Below are 20,029 nucleotides of genomic sequence, written 5' to 3'. Positions count from 1 at the left end.
GCCGAGTTTGATATCGAAGATACGAAAGGCCCAACGAAGCGATGCTCAGATCCAAAAGTCGAAAGAACTAGTATCTGCTGGACATCAGTTTGGATTTCAGATTTCTTCTGATGGTTCTTTACGACTTAATGGTCGGCTGGTAGTTCCTGATGACTCTGATTTGATATATGCCCTTCTTCTAGAAGCACATTGTAGCAAATACAGTATTCACCCTGGAGGTCGGAAGATGTATTTGACACTGAGACCTCAATTCTGGTGGAGACGTATGAAGAAGGACATTGCTGAGTTTATTTCGAAATGTCTTGTCTGCCAGCAAGTGAAAGCCGAGAGAATGAAACCTGGAGGATTGCTCCATAGTCTTGAAATCCCAAAATGGAACTGGGAACATATTGCTATGGATTTTGTGACTCATTTACCTCGTTCGCCCAAGGGCTGTGATGCTATTTGGGTGATTATTGATCGTCTTTCGAAATCTGCACATTTTGTTCCGTATGAACGGACTTATCCTTATAAGAGAATGTCCCGTTTATACATTGAGAATGTTGTGAGACTGCATGGTGTGCCAGTCTCAATTGTATCTGATCGTGATCCCAGGTTTGCTTCTAAATTCTGGGGTAGTTTTCAGGAAGCGATGGGTACGCGTTTGGCTATGAGTACTGCTTATCACCCTCAAACTGATGGCCAAACTGAGCGTACGATTCAAACGCTAAAAGATATGTTGCGTGCTGTTGTGATGGACTTTAGGATGGCATGGCAAGATGCCTTACCATTGGTTGAATTTTCTTATAATAATAGCTTTCAGACGAGTATCGGTATGGCACCGTTTGAAGCTCTATATGGGAGACGATGTAGATCACCGTTATTCTGGGATGAGATTGGTGAGAAACAATTGACTGGACCTAAAATGATACAGGAAATGAATGATAAGGTTCAGTTGATTCGGCAGCGGATGAAAGCTGCTCAGGATCGTCAAACGAGTTATGCGAATAAACGAAGACGACCCTTGGAATTCCAGAAAGGTGACAGAGTGTTTTTGAAGATATCTCCCTTTAAAGGCACTGTTCGATTCGGCATGCGAGGGAAGTTATCTCCTCGATATGTTGGTCCATACTAGATTCTGGATCGAGTTGGTGATCTTGCGTATCAATTGGCATTGCCACAAGCTTTATCTGCCATTCACGATGTGTTTCATGTTTCCATGTTGAGGAAATATGAACCTGATCCATCGCATGTGCTTGAAAGGGATCGATATACAGTGTTCAAAATCGCAACGGAAGCACAAAAATGTTTTCAAAACATGAAAACCGAAATTTGAATGAAGAATTTTTCAAAAATGAACACCATGTACTAGTTGTGCAAACATATACAAAAATCTCAACTTTCATGCATAGGGTGTTGAGAAAATTACCTATCAATCTCAAAGATTGATTGTGGCTCCAACTAAGGTGTAAACACCTTAGCTCTTGAAGGTATACAATCTACAAGCTTCACCTTTCTTTTGGACTCCTTTCTTCCAATCAAGCCCACCACTAACTAGCTAGAACCCTTCTTATTTTGCACTAGAAAAATAAGAAGAATTTTCAAAGAGAAGTGATTTCTTTCCTCAACAATTGAAGAAGAAAATTGAGAGAAAAACTTGGAGAGAAATGTGAATAGTAACTCGGCCACTATTCATGCTAGGAGAGAAGGAGAGACATTTTTTTGGTTGTGGGAAAAGTTGTTCCAAAAAGTTGCATGCCATGCCTTGAAAACACAAAAAGTAGTCTCCCAACCTTTCACCTCCCATGCATGCATATTATATGGTTTTTAATCAAATTAAAAACTTTGGACTAAATTTTAATTATCTCAAACATATTTGAGACTAATTAAACATTACTTGAATTTACCCAAGTCCCACTAGTTAAATAATTAATTTAAATTGAGCTCTACAAGACTCAATATAATTTAATTAATTCAACACTTGAATTAATTTAATTATTTGGACTTAGGCCCACTAGTGTTTAATTAATTCAACACTTGAATTAATTTAATTTAGTCCATAATAATGTTTATGAAAATCACAATTTTCAAATACATTATTCACTTGGCCAATTTTAATTTAGGAACACTTCCATAAATTAAAATTTACATTTCTCTCATAGAAGTCATACTTCTATTTTTCTTTACACTTATAAACTCATTTATAAGTCGTTCAACACATTGAACTATTTTCTCCTTTATAGAAGTCATACTTCTAATTTTCCTTACGCTTATAAACTCCTTTATAAGCCGTTCAACACATTGAACTATTTTTACTTCTCAACGGGATCTAGAAAGCTAGTACTTGTGTGGCCCTCAATGGTTCATTGATACAACTAGCCGTGGGTTCACATCTCCATGTGATTCGGACTAAACATGTCCTTATATGAGCATACCCCAATTGCTCCATTCTTACTTATCAACTCCTTGATAACAAGAACGTCAGAACTCAAGTCTGATAGTACCCAACCAATCATGTTAAACGCCTAGCAGCATCGCTTACATGATTCCCTAGGTATCAAATAATAGTGCCTGCAAGAACCATTCAATTATGGTTAGCGTACAGTACGGTCCCTTCAACTCATATATCCCGATCGATTCGACAACCATTGGTTTATCGAGAGTTGTCAATGAATCGATACTATGTGTCATGTCGTAGTTGCATCGATGGTGTAATCTATGAAACACCTTTCATAATTACAACCATACTCTGGCCAGAGATTTCGATCTACATACACATGATAACACATAGGATATCCATACCCGAAGGTAAGCGGTGAATCCCCGACTACAATGCATCGACTCCTATATGTTTCGACAGAACACCCAACCTTGCCACCTGATGAGCCCATGAGAGTCGGTAAACAAGTCAAAGTGTAATTCTAGCACATAGAGTCTCAATGTTGTCCCGGGTCATAAGGACTAATTCTGTACAACCATAAACTAGGACATTTCCACTCGATAAGTGAGAACCACTTGGAAAGTCCTTTTATGGAGGGTTGTTCGGTGCACTCTACAAGGAGCACCTATCTGCATGTTCGGACATCACAATGTCCCCTACCAATGAAACATGGTACTCACATCGCAGATACTAGTCTCTAACTCTAGCGGCCTATATCCTTCTTAGTGGCGGCTGAATCGACTAGGAACCGTTTAGAATATACAGTATTACAAATATGAGTTTCATGATACTCATCATATGAGCATCTCATATTCTTTCTACTATTTGTATATTCAAGGGCTTTATCTATGCAACTAGCATGGGTATACAGATAAAGATGTGCCATAATAATAATTTCAAATATTATTAAAATAAAGATTGCTTATACATAGAGTTTCATTGTGAACACTCGGCCAACACTTGGCTCGACGGGCACCTACTCTAACAATCTCCCACTTGCACTAAAGCAAACTACCCATATGCTTTAAACCCATTGATTCGCGATGCTTGTCGAATAATGGTCCAGGTAAAGGCTTAGCTAGTGGATCAACAACATTATCGGCGGAGCCGACTGTGTCAAAAGACAGTTCTCCTCTTTCCACAATCTCTCGAAGGATGTGGTACTTTCTCAATACTAGTTTGGATTTCTGATGAGACCTTGGCTCCTTTGCTTGAGCTAAAGCTCCCGTGTTGTCACACAACAATGGGATAGGAGCAACTCAATTAGGAATGACGTCCAACTCTTGGAAAAAATTCCTTATCCAAACAGCCTCCCTTGCTGCATCCGATGCAGCAATGTATTCGGCCTCTGTGCTGGAATCCGCAGTATTGTCTTGCTTGGAACTCTTCCAAGAGACAGCAGCACCATATAGCATGAATACAAACCTAGAGGTTGAATTCGAGTCATCGATATCGCTTTGGAAGCTAGAGTCGGTATAGCCTTCCAATTTTAGTTCTCCACCCCTTAGACCAAGAACAATTTATTGGTCCTTCTCAACTCCTTGAGGATGTCTTTCACAGCTTTCCAGTGTGGAAGACCAGGGTTCGATTGATATCTACTCACTACACTTAGTGAAAAAGCCACGTCAAGACGTGTAGATATCATTCCATACATGATGCTACCAATCGCAGATGCGTAAGGAATGCTTTGTCATCGCCGCTATCTCTGCATCAGTCTTGAAAGACAGACTTGGATAGGGACACGCCATGACACATTGGTAGATGTCCTCTCTTGGACTTATCCATCGAGAACCTCTTCACGATGGTATCAATGTATGTGGACTGTGTAGTAGCCCGAATTCTAAATTGGGTAATTAACGGATTAATGGTGATTAAGAAGGTTTAATGTGTAACTTTGACCGTGGTCATGATCGGACGGACCGAAGATGGTTCGGAAGCACCGAAGAGTTCGGAAGGTCCGAAGTAAGTTCGGTGGATCCGATCATGAGGTGTCAAGAGCAGCTGGACACGTGCAAGTTCGGACGGTCCGAAGTGTATGTTCGGTAGATCCGATCATGAGGTGTCAAGAGCTGGTGGACACGTAGGAGTTCGGACGTTCCGAAGTGAGTTCGGTGGATCCGAACATAGCCTATAAATAGTGCTCGGATTTCCTCATTTTTGCATTGCAAATTCTTGAGTGTGCCTCCTATTTGAGAGATTTGGAAGGTTTCTAGTGTTAGTTTGTCGGTCGAGCGTTAGCCAGGAGCTGCCAGGATTGGTAGCGTAGCGACGCCTGAGTTTCGAGGCAATCGACATCAAAGGGCTGTCGACGGACGAAGGTAAACCCTAAACCTTTGGTAGTACTAGGGAGTACTGGTTTTGCTAGTCAAGCATGGTAGTATTGTTCATTGGGTATGCTTTTGATGTGTAGGCTTGTTCTAGACCTGATTAGCGGTGTTGCGTAAGGCTAGGCTTGCTGTGATAGAGGTACGAAAGTACTATCCGAGATATCCTGGTTGAGTATACATTCATATATGTGTTGCATGATTATGTGGTGCATTGATATATGTCATATGATGCATGCTATTATGTCACGTTTATTATTGCACGTTGCATTTCATGTTGAGCCGTATCTCCTTCGAGATAGCCTTTACTGTTGAGCTGTATCTCTTTCGAGATAAGCTATATCTTGGGGCCGCTCAGCCCTGTCTTGTCTTGTGGACGCATGGACACCGAGAGTACACAGTGGCCGACGGGTCGGGAGGGCTTCGGTGATCCGGGACATTTTAGGTCCACGTCTGTTCTTGTAGTGGATACAGTGACCCAGAGGTAGGACCGCGCGGCACTATCCACTTGGCGCCTCTAGACTGAGCATTTTGAGTTCCTTTGTGACTCCTATTTCTTGACTACCCTGGTATCATATCATAGCATGTGCATTTCATATAGGTTTGTATACTCATGCTTTTGTACTGGGCGTTCTTATCGCTCACGTCCTCGGTTTTGTTTATCTTGGACACCCCATTCCCACGGGGCATGCCTCAGGTTGGATGGCTCAGGAGGAGGACTTTGAGTAGCTGGTTGGTTTAGTTTTCAGTGTTTTCCATTTGATTTGATATGATTGTAGCAGATACTTTCAGTTAGTTGAGTATTCTGGATTTCGATTGGGTTGTATAACTATTGTTGTTAACCATATTTCCGCTGTTATCTCTGATTTTTATTAATTAGGTTAATTGCATGCTTAGTTCTTGCTTAGTAGGTGATTCTGGAACGGGTCACTACATTTATGGTATCAGAGCATGCATACGATTTTGGGATATAGAATTCTGTTTTGGGATTTCCGTTGACCATTTGACCGTTTTTTTTCCCCATTCTATGTTGTAGTGATGGCTGACCACTTTGGTGACGAGAGTAGTCAGGGGTGTGTAGGTCGTTGGGGTGATCAGGACAATAGTAGGCGTCATCGTGATCGTGAGCATCGTCATCGTCGGGATGGTCCTAGGCGTTTTGAGTTGCATCGTTTTATTCAGATGGGGCCTAAGCCTCTAGTCGGTGGAGAGACTCCCGATGATGCTGAGGACTGGTTAGAGCGCATGGAGAGTTGTTTCCGTGCATTTCAGTGCACCGAGGAGCAGAAGATAGAGACCCTTAGTTTTCTTCTCGAGGGCCGTGCGCGCAAGTGGTGGCGATCGACTTCTGCGCCGATAGTCCAGTCCCAAGGTAGGGTGACTTGGGCCGATTTCCGTGCAGCTTTCATGCAGCTGTATTTTCCTCCAGCCCTTCGCCAGGCGAAGACGATTGAGCTCCTGAACCTTAAGCAGGGGAGTATGTCTGTTGATGAGTATCAGCAGAAATTCTTCGAGTTGTTACCCTTTGCTCCTCATATCAGTGGCAGTTCTGAAGCCAAGTATGATCATTTCCTCCAGGGTCTTAACCAGGAGATCTTTGACCGAGTCACTGTCTGTGATAATCCTACTTCGTACGATGGGTTAGTGAACCGGTGTCGCCAGGCAGAGATCAGTCTCCAGCGTGGTAGGGCTATTCTTTCTTCTAGACCTCCGAGTACTTTGAGCCCTCGATCTCAGTCTTTCAAGAAGTCAGGTTCTTCTTCTTCTTCTGGATCTGGATCACGGTCTAGCGGTGTTTTCCGCTTTGGTGAGAAGAAGGATGCTTGTGTGCATTGTGGGAAGAACCATCCATCGGAGCAGTGCCGATCAGCCGCGGGAGCTTGTTTTCAGTGCGGAGAGATGGGGCATATCAAGAAGAATTGTCCTCAGTTGCGTGGTGGAGCAGGATCTGGTTCCGGATCTCAGGCGACTGTTCAGCAGAGGAGGCAGGGTCAGGCAGTGGGTAGTTTGAATCTTCGACCTCGTGCCCAAGGTCAGGTTTTTGCGCTGAACCAGGATCAGACTGCAGATTAGACAGGAAGAGTCAGGTACTTTTCGTTTATGCGGTATTCCTGCTTTTGTTCTTATGGATACCGGAGCATCGCATTCATTCATTTTTGCACGATTTGTTAAGCGTCATAAGTTACCGTTTGTTTCCCTAGACGTCATTCTTTCTGTTTCTACCCCGATGGGTCATTCGATGTTAGCTAAGCGTCTAGTGATGGGTTGTCCCTTAGATTTTGAGGGTAACGAGTTGACTGCGAATCTTATGATCCTGGAGATGGAAGATTTTGATTGTATTCTAGGTATAAACCTATTGACTACCTACCGAGCTACTGTGGATTGTTACCAGAAGCTTGTTCAGTTTCGTACGACTGAGAACTCTAGTTGGTTTTTCTATGGTGAGGGAGCGCGACCTCCGATGCCAGTGGTTTCTGCTCTGAAAGCCTGTCGTGCTTTAGAGTCGGGCGGGGAAGGCTACCTCATGTGATTGATTCGTCCACAGGTAGTGTTGGTCTAGATGATATTTCCAAGACTGCATTTCGTACTCGATATGGGCATTACGAGTTTCTAGGTATGCCATTCGGATTGACGAATGCGCCAGCAGTGTTCATGGATTTGATGAACCGAGTATTTTGAGAATATGTTGTTATTTCGTTTTGTTCATCCTCTAAGCTTGATTTCGAGGACGAAATCTTTTAAGGGGGGGAGAATGTAGTAGCCCGAATTCTAAATTGGGTAATTAACGGATTAATGGTGATTAAGAAGGTTTAATGTGTAACTTTGACCGTGGTCATGATCGGACGGACCGAAGATGGTTCGGAAGCACCGAAGAGTTCGGAAGGTCCGAAGTAAGTTCGGTGGATCCGATCATGAGGTGTCAAGAGCAGCTGGACACGTGCAAGTTCGGACGGTCCGAAGTGTATGTTCGGTAGATCCGATCATGAGGTGTCAAGAGCTGGTGGACACGTAGGAGTTCGGACGTTCCGAAGTGAGTTCGGTGGATCCGAACATAGCCTATAAATAGTGCTCGGATTTCCTCATTTTTGCATTGCAAATTCTTGAGTGTGCCTCCTATTTGAGAGATTTGGAAGGTTTCTAGTGTTAGTTTGTCGGTCGAGCGTTAGCCAGGAGCTGCCAGGATTGGTAGCGTAGCGACGCCTGAGTTTCGAGGCAATCGACATCAAAGGGCTGTCGACGGACGAAGGTAAACCCTAAACCTTTGGTAGTACTAGGGAGTACTGGTTTTGCTAGTCAAGCATGGTAGTATTGTTCATTGGGTATGCTTTTGATGTGTAGGCTTGTTCTAGACCTGATTAGCGGTGTTGCGTAAGGCTAGGCTTGCTGTGATAGAGGTACGAAAGTACTATCCGAGATATCCTGGTTGAGTATACATTCATATATGTGTTGCATGATCATGTGGTGCATTGATATATGTCATATGATGCATGCTATTATGTCACGTTTATTATTGCACGTTGCATTTCATGTTGAGCCGTATCTCCTTCGAGATAGCCTTTACTGTTGAGCTGTATCTCTTTCGAGATAAGCTATATCTTGGGGCCGCTCAGCCCTGTCTTGTCTTGTGGACGCATGGACACCGAGAGTACACAGTGGCCGACGGGTCGGGAGGGCTTCGGTGATCCGGGACATTTTAGGTCCACGTCTGTTCTTGTAGTGGATGCAGTGACCCGGGTAGGACCGCGCGGCACTATCCACTTGGCGCCTCTAGACTGAGCATTTTGAGTTCCTTTGTGACTCCTATTTCTTGACTACCCTGGTATCATATCATAGCATGTGCATTTCATATAGGTTTGTATACTCATGCTTTTGTACTGGGCGTTCTTATCGCTCACGTCCTCGGTTTTGTTTATCTTGGACACCCCATTCCCACGGGGCAGGCCTCAGGTTGGATGGCTCAGGAGGAGGACTTTGAGTAGCTGGTTGGTTTAGTTTTCAGTGTTTTCCATTTGATTTGATATGATTGTAGCAGATACTTTCAGTTAGTTGAGTATTCTGGATTTCGATTGGGTTGTATAACTATTGTTGTTAACCATATTTCCGCTGTTATCTCTGATTTTTATTAATTAGGTTAATTGCATGCTTAGTTCTTGCTTAGTAGGTGATTCTGGAACGGGTCACTACAGACTGGGTGAGACCAAGCAATCTTTTCGATCTATCTCTATAGATCTGTATCCCAATACAAAAGATGTTTCACCCAAGTCCTGCATCGAGAACTTACTCGCTAACCATATCTTAGTTGATTGCAACATTCCTACATCATTCCCAATGATTAGAATGTCATCAACATAAAACACCAGGAATGTCACAACACTCCCACTGACCTTCTTATACACATAGGGTTCCTCAGGATTCTTAGCAAAACCAAACTCTTTGATCGTACTATCGAATCTGAGGTTCCAACTCCTAGATGCCTGCTTTAGACCGTAAATAGATCTCTGAAGTTTGCATACCATATGCTCACTTCCGATAGATGTAAACCTTCCAGGTTTGAGACATGTAAATCTCTTCCTTAATATCCCCATTAAGAAAGGCTGTCTTGACATCCATCTGCCATATCTCATAGTCATACCATGCAGCTATGGCTAGCAAAATCCTTATGGACTTGAACATTGCAACTGGTGAAAAGGTTTCCTCAAAGTCAACTCCTTGTCTTTGAGTATATCCTTTTGCCACCAATCGCGCCTTGAAGGTCAATACCTTCCCATCCGCCCCAAGTCCCTATGGGAACCGTTCCCTCAGGTGGATCTATAAGATCCCACACTTGGTTCGAATGCATGGAATTCAACTCAGATTCCATAGCTTCAAGCCATTTGTATGAATCGGCATCAGATAACGCTTCCTTGAAGGTCCTTGGATCACATCCATGGTTAGGCTCATCATGGCCCTCTTCAAGAAGCAGACCATGCCTCATAGGTGGTCTCGAGACTCTCTCGGATCTTCTAGGAGCTTGTATCTCCTCTCTTGGCTCTTCGGGTGTGGGTTCTATAATTGTGGGTGTTTCTCGAACCTCTTCGAGTTCTATCATCTCCCCTTTTCTATCCAATAGAAAATTCCTTTTCCAAAAAGGTTGCATTCCTAGAAACAAACACCTTTGTTTCTTGGGGATGATAGAAGTGATATCCAACTAAATTCCTTGGATATCCCACAAAGTAACATAAAATGGATCAACAATCCAATTTATCTCCCACTACCTGCTTCATAAGCAGGGCACCCCATATTCTAAGATAAGAATACTTAGGAGGCTTACCCATCCATATCTCATATGGTGTATGCCTTTGAATGGACATTTAGTAGAATATCTTTTAATTTTAAGTTATAGAGATTGTTTTCAAGTTTTCAAGTACCAATCAAACATTCATTCATGTAAATGTTGCAAACACCTTTGCAAAATAAACAAGAATATCCATTTTTATCACCATAGAAATGGAAACAATGTTTTTACAAAATTAGGTACAAACAAAACATCTCATAAAATTAACTTAAACTATTGTTCAATAATAAGTAAACATCTTCAATAGCCTTGGAAGCAACTCTTGCTCCATTGCCCATCCTCTAGAAGGTCACACCTTCCTTAAGCTTCCTACTTCTTCCCATCACCTGTAACCCATTACGGAGATGTGAGTCACAACCGGTATCTAATACCCAAGAAGTAGAGTTAATTGAAATGTTTACTTAAATTTAGAGCATACCGTTTCCAGAACACTTCTGGGCCAGATATTCCTTGCAATTTCGCCTCCAATGTCCAGGCTTCTTGCAGTGATGACATTCATCAGCAGTCTTGTCAGCCTTAACTGGTGTGGCTGCCACAACGGGATTCGGAGATTGCCTCAACAAGGGCACGTTCTTCTTGGGACGTTGGAAAGAACGCTTCTTTCCATTCCCATGTGGATCAATCTTCGTACCAGATGAAGAACCCACATAAAGAACCAACTTCTCTTTCTTGATGGTGGATTCAAACGTAACAAGCATATCACCAACTCCTCAAGGGTCGGTTCAATCTTGTTCATGTTGAAGTTCACCACAAAAGGATCAAATGAGCTAGGCAGCGATAAGAGCAACACGTCGGTGGTCAACTCCGAAGGCAAGATCAGATCCATGCCAACGAGCTTGTCCACGAGCCCGATCACCTTTAGGCCATGCTCATGGACCGAGGCCCCATCTTGCATGTGTAAAGTGATCAGCTCCTTGACGGTAGCATGCCTAAGAGGACGTGTTTGCTCTCCAAAGAGCTCCTTGAGGTGCAAATGAATGTCAGCAGCACTCTTTGCACCCTCAAAACGCCTCTGCAGCTCATCATTCATAGAAGTCAGCATATAACACCTGGCTATCAAGTCATGGTCACACCATTCCTTGTAAGCCTGCAATTCCTCAGGATTGCAGTGAGTCGGAGCCTCAACAGGGGGCGACTCAGTCAGTGTATATGCTACCCTTTCTGAATTCAAGACGATTTTTAGGTTTCTAAGCCAAGTGAGGTAATTAGGTCCAGTTAATATGTGTTTGTCGAGTATTACGGATATTGGATTGCGAATCGATAACATTGTCAATTTGTACTGAAAAGTAAAAACAGATAAATGTTGATGACTATTTTAAATATTTAGTAAGATATGAAGTTTGGACTTTTCCTTCATAAATATTTGCTCCCACTGTTTTGACATCTTTCACTACCCTCTAGTGAAAACGGGAAACTCCTTTCCTCAGTAGGTACGTAAGGTCCAATTAGCGAATTGTGATCCCGAATAATATCAGCCAATCACAATTCCTAAAAGGTAGTTTCCAATTGCAACACAATGCAACCCTCTACGTAAACTTTTGTCTCACGTTTGATTAGGACCCAATAATATGACGTCGTTCATCTTTACGTGTCAAGCCTTACCCATCGATGTTGAACCTTAATGGACGGTCGCCATGAGTTTCCCCAATAATATGAGCCGAAATCATGAGAGTTCCACGTAGTTCACATCACTATGTCAATGGATGTCACAGCTTTCCGGCACCCAGAGCTCCCCCAATAATATGAGCCGAGCACCGAGTACGGGTAGCGTTCATCATGCACCCATTGTCGATGGGAGACAAGGAAATTATAAACAAATTTATAATTCCCCTTTTCGGGCTTGATATTAATTTTGAATCTTATTCAAAATGAGGGTTTTTAATTTTGAAAGGTCTCATCATTAATTTTATTTTAAAAGCTCGCCATGTTTGATCGTATGTTTGCCGGATTCATGCAACTTTGTTATTATCATAATAATAACGCACATACTCATTATTTATAACATATCATGCATATATTATAAACAGTAAACAAACAAGGATGATCAATCGCCCCAATACTAATGACCTGTGTGAGCTAAACACGGGCCTAGGTCCAATCCTAGGGTAAATGCACGGGATGCAAATGCAACTATTACATTAGCTTCCAATATTTACATGTCTTCGATCTTCATAATCATCATGGCCACCATCTTCCAATCTTGATCTTCCACTATACTAATATTTACAAATAAATATCCATGGCAAATAGGGATACATCTCATGGGGGTGGGAACGGGCCATAAACCAAGCCCACTTTAAATTTGATAATTATTACAATCATTCAACTTAAAATATCCTAGCATACACCTAGCAAATTGGGCTTGGGCATTTGATCATCCTTCATGCATAATATCACATATCATACACCATCAATTAATTATCACAATAATTAATTGATCCAATATTATATATCTTGATCCAATCACTAACCGCCACGATTATAAACTAAATTAACAAAGTATACAAACACCTTTGTCTACTTTCAAATTAATTTATTTATAACCGAATTTCTTGTAAATCACCACCATTTACTATAAATATTTAAAGTCCAACTTAAAATATTTATTTCATGAGAAAATATTTGCAACTTTTGTAATTTTAAACTTAAGGGCCCAAAAACTCATTTTTCACCAAAAATATTTTGGCCCATTTAAAATTCACAAATATGTTGACCATCTAATGGCCCAACAACATCAAGGCCCATGACACTTTGATTATCCAAAACACTTTTGGAAACCCTAGTCGTCATCGCCGTCGCCGGAGCTCCGTCGCCGGATTCCGGCCAACATGTAAAATTTTTTTTTTTAAATTTTGAGAGGGGGTTTCGGGCATCCCCTCGGGCTGCCCTTGCTGCCCATTTCGGGCAGCCCCTCGGGCAGCCCGAGGCGCCCGAAATGGGCAGCAACTTGCTGCCCCAAAAAGCCCCAAATCCGGCCTTGAATCGTTGCAAAACTTCATCTCAATCGGTTAGAAATTGACCTCAATATAACATCATGTATATGTTGCACAAAAACTAGTAACCTTAGCTCTTGATACCACTTGAAAGGGATCGATATACGGTGTTCAAAATCGCAACGGAAGCACAAAAATGTTTTCAAAACATGAAAACCGAAATTTGAATGAGAATTTTTCAAAAATGAACACCATGTACTAGTTGTGCAAACATATACAAAAATCTCAACTTTCATGCATAGGGTGTTGAGAAAATTACCTATCAATCTCAAAGATTGATTGTGGCTCCAACTAAGGTGTAAACACCTTAGCTCTTGAAGGTAGACAATCTACAAGCTTCACCTTTCTTTTGGACTCCTTTCTTCCAATCAAGCCCACCACTAACTAGCTAGAACCCTTCTTATTTTGCACTAGAAAAATAAGAAGAATTTTCAAAGAGAAGTGATTTCTTTCCTCAACAATTGAAGAAGAAAATTGAGAGAAAAACTTGGAGAGAAATGTGAATAGTAACTCGGCCACTATTCATGCTAGGAGAGAAGGAGAGACATTTTTTTGGTTGTGGGAAAAGTTGTTCCAAAAAGTTGCATGTCATGCCTTGAAAACACAAAAAGTAGTCTCCCAACCTTTCACCTCCCATGCATGCATATTATATGGTTTTTAATCAAATTAAAAACTTTGGACTAAATTTTAATTATCTCAAACATATTTGAGACTAATTAAACATTACTTGAATTTACCCAAGTCCCACTAGTTAAATAATTAATTTAAATTGAGCTCTACAAGACTCAATATAATTTAATTAATTCAACACTTGAATTAATTTAATTATTTGGACTTTACTAGGCCCACTAGTGTTTAATTAATTCAACACTTGAATTAATTTAATTTAGTCCATAATAATGTTTATGAAAATCACAATTTTCAAATACATTATTCACTTGGCCAATTTTAATTTAGGAACACTTCCATAAATTAAAATTTACATTTCTCTCATAGAAGTCATACTTCTATTTTTCTTTACACTTATAAACTCATTTATAAGTCGTTCAACACATTGAACTATTTTCTCCTTTATAGAAGTCATACTTCTAATTTTCCTTACGCTTATAAACTCCTTTATAAGCCGTTCAACACATTGAACTATTTTTACTTCTCAACGGGATCTAGAAAGCTAGTACTTGTGTGGCCCTCAATGGTTCATTGATACAACTAGCCGTGGGTTCACATCTCCATGTGATTCGGACTAAACATGTCCTTATATGAGCATACCCCAATTGCTCCATTCTTACTTATCAACTCCTTGATAACAAGAACGTCAGAACTCAAGTCTGATAGTACCCAACCAATCATGTTAAACGCCTAGCAGCATCGCTTACATGATTCCCTAGGTATCAAATGATAGTGCCTGCAAGAACCATTCAATTATGGTTAGCGTACAGTACGGTCCCTTCAACTCATATATCCCGATCGATTCGACAACCATTGGTTTATCGAGAGTTGTCAATGAATCGATACTATGTGTCATGTCGTAGTTGCATCGATGGTGTAATCTATGAAACACCTTTCATAATTACAACCATACTCTGGCCAGAGATTTCGATCTACATACACATGATAACACATAGGATATCCATACCCGAAGGTAAGCGGTGAATCCCCGACTACAATGCATCGACTCCTATGTGTTTCGACAGAACACCCAACCTTGCCACCTGATGAGCCCATGAGAGTCGGTAAACAAGTCAAAGTGTAATTCTAGCACATAGAGTCTCAATGTTGTCCCGGGTCATAAGGACTAATTCTGTACAACCATAAACTAGGACATTTCCACTCGATAAGTGAGAACCACTTGGAAAGTCCTTTTATGGAGGGTTGTTCGGTGCACTCTACAAGGAGCACCTATCTGCATGTTCGGACATCACAATGTCCCCTACCAATGAAACATGGTACTCACATCGCAGATACTAGTCTCTAACTCTAGCGGCCTATATCCTTCTTAGTGGCGGCTGAATCGACTAGGAACCGTTTAGAATATACAGTATTACAAATATGATTTTCATGATACTCATCATATGAGCATCTCATATTCTTTCTACTATTTGTATATTCAAGGGCTTTATCTATGCAACTAGCATGGGTATACAGATAAAGATGTGCCATAATAATAATTTCAAATATTATTAAAATAAAGATTGCTTATACATAGAGTTTCATTGTGAACACTCGGCCAACACTTGGCTCGACGGGCACCTACTCTAACAGTGCTTGCACCTGATGAGGTTGAACTTGATCCTTCTCTTTCCTATGTTGAACAACCTGTTCGCATTATGGATCGAAAGGAAAAGATATTGAGAAACAAATCGATCCCTCTGGTACGAGTGCAATGGACACGACATGGTGTTGAAGAATCGACATGGGAATTGGAGAGCAAAATGCGAGATTCGTATCCGCATTTGTTTGATTCTACGACATCTATTCCATTGTATTCGATGTATTATGATCCTTATTCTGATTTTAGTTTTGATATGTACTATAACTGGTGACATATGTATGTTTACCAATGTTATGTATATAGTGATGTTTGAGATTTCGAGGACGAAATCTTTTAAGAGGGGAAGAAATGTAAGGTCCGTGTATCGTATTATCGTAAATCTTATATGATTATCGATAATCAATGAATTTGATATGTGATTATACCTTTGATGTATATCGTGACAATGGAATTGAGAAATGAATATTGTATATGAATTGACGTTGTAAGAGCTCGATTGGATAGGCCGGACGCCAATATAGTACAAAACCAACAATTTGTACAGAACAGGTGGCGCCCGAGCGGTAGAAAATTACCGCCCGAGCGCCAGGGTATTTGAAATGAGTATTCGGGCAGAACACCTCGCGCCCGAGCGGTAATATTTGACCGCCCGAGCGCGAAGTAAGTGGCCTTTGGACAGAACATGCCGCGCCCGAGCGGTAATTTGTGACCGCTCGAGCGCGGTACATATTGAAGTCGGGGGCAGAATGTCTCGCGCTCGGGCGCGAGAATTCTACCGCCCGAGCACGGTAGCGGTGAGGTGATAAGAACAATTCTTTCCTCCGTTTCTTTCATTTCATTTCAGAGACTTCGAGGGAAACACGAGAGACTTTCATTTTCTATCGTCCAAATCGACTTCGAGACACAGTCTAAACGCGAAACAAATTATATATTTGATATCTGCGCGTTAAGGGCTTCTGACTGAGGTAATTTTCTTCTGGTTTCAACAGCTTCAAATATCAAGGTGCTGGAATAGCATGTATTTGAAGTTGAATATCTGATATGTAGTAGAATAACCGACAATAAACTTATATCTGAAGTCGGAATTGAATTATGATATGATTTGAATTTGATATGAATTATTGAAGTTTCAAATGATAATTGAAACTCATATTAATGATTTTGGATTATGTTATTGATTGGAATGAGTATGTTATTGATGTAGATAAAGTATTATACCGATATCTTCAGGCTATATCAACTGGAACGAAGAATTGAGATATGTTGCGACCGGGTAACATACGACAGGTATCTGTATTATATGATATATGATTGGATTGATTGGATTGGATTGGAATACGTGTCTATGTGCCTACTTGATGATTTGATGTGGCATACATGACATTGAGATTTGAGTATCGATGTATAAAATAAATGTTTTGTTAACACACATCATTTTATGCATACATTGATACATGACATACACGTTGAGCTATGATCCTTGGATACCCTGATATGATTTGATTGGATTCCGGGGTTTGTGAACACAATCGCTATGCCGGTATTATATGACCCGTAAAGCATAGACAATTGTGGCCCCATATGATTGGATATGAGATGTGGGATTGACGACGCTTCGTCGACGTTGTCATATGTGTATTCCCATATCGGCCGGTGTGCCAGCTCGAGCATTGATTTGATTTGATAGCGATTCGATTGATTCTGACATGTGCTCAGTGGATGGGCATTTGACCTGATACCTCCACGACATACATGCATTGCATACCATATATCATGGTTTAGATATCTGTGGTATATATGATTGGTTGTTCCATACGGAGCTTTGCTCACCCCCAAGGGGGGCTGTTGTTGTCTTTGTGTGTGGACAATAGCAGGTACTCCAGGATATCAGGAGACCGGAGAGGGAGCTTCTGGTGGGAGCCACCGCTTGGGCTGAGGTTTATGTTATGTCTTGTTCCCAGTATATATGTTTATGTATCTATATACCGGGGCATGTCCCGAGGATATGAGTTGTTTGTATATGATTGGTTTTGATTATGTGTGGGCGTGTTTTATGATTTGAATTTAGATACTATTTTTAGTATTTAAATATCAGAAGAGATATTTTGGGCTCATTGTAAAGAAATTTTAAACTCGTTTTCCGCTGTGAATTACTTAACCCTAATCAAATTGTGTTGTAATAACGATTAGGAGCTAAGGGCCCCACACATCTTCTGCAGTACAACTCACTTTACGGCTCAATGCATCGGCTGTAAGATTGGCTCGACCAGGATGATATTCAATCTCACAATCATAATCCTTCAGCAAATCTAGCCATCGTCTCTGTCTCATATTCAACTCTGTCTGTGTAAATAGAAATCTCAAGCTCTTATGATCAGTATAAATCGTAAACGAGGTACCATATAAATAGTGTCGTCATATCTTCAAGGCAAAGATAATGGCTGCTAACTCTAAGTCATGCACGGGGTACCTTGTTTCGTGTGGTTTCAGCTGTCTCGAGGCATATGCCACAACATGTCAATCCTACATCAAAACACATCCCAAACCATGTAATGATGCATCAGTATAAACAACAAACCTCTCGTTTTCTGTAGGGATTGATAACACCGGTGCAGTCGTCAGTCGGTGGTGCTTCAATTCCTGAAAACTCCTCTCACATTCTTCAGACCACTGAAATCGCACACCTTTCTGAGTCAATTGTGTCAAAGGTCTAGCAATCTTTGAAAATCCTTCGATAAATCGACGATAATAACCTGCTAAACCCAAGAAACTACGGATCTCTGGTACAGATGTAGGTGCAGACCACTGTAACTCGGCTCCGACCTTCGTTGGATCAACAGAAATCCCATCTCTCGATATAACTTGACCCAAGAAGACCACTCGATCCAACCAAAACTCATATTTACTGAGTTTAGCATACAACTGTTTATCTCGCAGCACCTGTAATACTGAACGCAAATGCTCAACATGCTCAGCCTCACTCCTGGAATATATCAATATATCATCAATAAACACAATAACAAATCGATCGAGATAAGGTTGGAATACCCTGTTCATCAAACTCATGAACACAGCTGGAGCATTCGTCAACCCAAATGGCATAACCAAAAACTCGTAATGCCCATATCTGGTCCTGAATGTTGTCTTCTGAATATCCTCCTCTCTAACTCATATATGATGATATCCAGACCTCAAATCAATCTTCGAATATACTGATGTTCCCTGTAACTGATCAAACAAATCATCAATACGAGGGAGGGGATATTTATTCTTAATCGTTACCTTATTCAGCTGTCGATAATCAATACAAAGTCGCATCGTTCCATCTTTCTTTCTAACAAATAGTACTGGTGCACCCCAAGGCGATACACTAGGGCAAATGTATCCCTTGTCCAGCAAGTCCTGCAACTGGGCTTTCAACTCTCTCAACTCTGCTGGTACCATTCTGTAAGGAGTACGAGAAATAGGGGAAGTACCTGGTATCAACTCGATCCCAAACTCCACCTCACGGGCTGGTGGGAAGCCTGGAATCTCATCAGGAAATACATCGGCAAACTCAACAACTATAGGTATCTCCTCTATTCCCACCTCCTTCTTCTTCTCTGTCACATCTACAGCATAAATAAGATAACCCTCATGTCCATGCTCCAATAACCGAGACATCCGGATAGCAGATACCAATGGAACACGGGGACGAGAACCCTTCCCATAAAATGTCCAACGCTCTTTCTCATCTGTATAAAAATATACCACCCGCTGATAACAATCAACTGTCGCACAATATCTCCTCAGCACATTAATTCCCACAATACAATCAAAATCAGTCATCTCTAGAATAATCATATCAGATCTCAGCTCATAGCCCTCATAAGAAATAATACCATCTGATATCATCGATACAACTGATATATCAACTCCAGAGGGTGTCGAAACAGAAAGAGGCATAGGCAATGGAGACGAGCGCATATGATGCTCAACCACAAACTTCTTCGATATAAATGTATGCGAGGCACCAGTATCAATAAGAATATAAGCAGGATAAGAACATAAATAACACTTACCCGCTATCATCTCCTCTCGTGCCTCCTCTGCCTTCTCTCGTGTCAAAGCATACACCTGTGCCTGAGGCGGACCAGCTCCCTGCATACGTGGATGTCCTCCAGAAGGTTGTGGTGTAAACTGCTGAGGCTGTCGTCCTCCTCTCTCTGAGGATCTACCTCTAGCACTCCTAGGCTCTCGCTGTCCCTCACGACTAGGACACTGTCTCGCCAGATGACCAACACCGCCACACTCAAAACAGGTGATCTCGGTCTGTGTACAATCTCTGATCAGATGAGGTCCCCCACAACGAAAACATCTCACGGCTCTGGACTCTCCTCTCTGCCCCTGAACAGACTGAGAACTGCCCCCACGACTCTCAACACGTCGTGAATCAAATCGACGCTTCCCAAATGATGCTGAAGAAGAAGATGAACCCTTCTGATATTTAAAAGATTGTCCCTGAGGTCACAATGACTCCCTAGTCGGCTCTGATAATCGTCCCTGAGCCCCATACTCCTGCATCACCACCTCAGCTGTGGGGACCCGGACGCTAATCAAGTTCTTAATCATAATTGGGACTAATTAATCAATTAAAAACAGGGTCTAATTTTTTTTTTCAGAATGCGGAACGTGGTGAAATTAAAA

At 41.5% G+C, this 20,029-nt stretch overlaps 1 protein-coding gene across 1 annotated transcript in view; it reads right to left on the bottom strand.

The window, feature by feature from the left end:
* Positions 1-19,489, bottom strand: part of LOC140819115 (uncharacterized) — a 43,340-nt gene extending 23,851 nt beyond the window's left edge. Inside the window, exons 1-4 of the mRNA XM_073179125.1 lie at positions 19,405-19,489; positions 18,626-19,077; positions 18,131-18,283; positions 17,922-18,013 (exon numbers count right to left, since the gene is read on the bottom strand). Coding sequence (XP_073035226.1) covers positions 17,922-18,013; positions 18,131-18,283; positions 18,626-19,077; positions 19,405-19,489 — 782 coding nt within the window. The remainder of the gene's footprint in view (positions 1-17,921; positions 18,014-18,130; positions 18,284-18,625; positions 19,078-19,404) is intronic.
* Between the last annotated feature and the right edge of the window lie 540 nt (positions 19,490-20,029).

This window comes from Primulina eburnea, chromosome 18 (genome assembly GCF_022965805.1).
Source record: "Primulina eburnea isolate SZY01 chromosome 18, ASM2296580v1, whole genome shotgun sequence".
NCBI lineage: Eukaryota > Viridiplantae > Streptophyta > Magnoliopsida > Lamiales > Gesneriaceae > Primulina > Primulina eburnea.
This window is presented reverse-complemented; position numbering and strand designations above follow the sequence as displayed.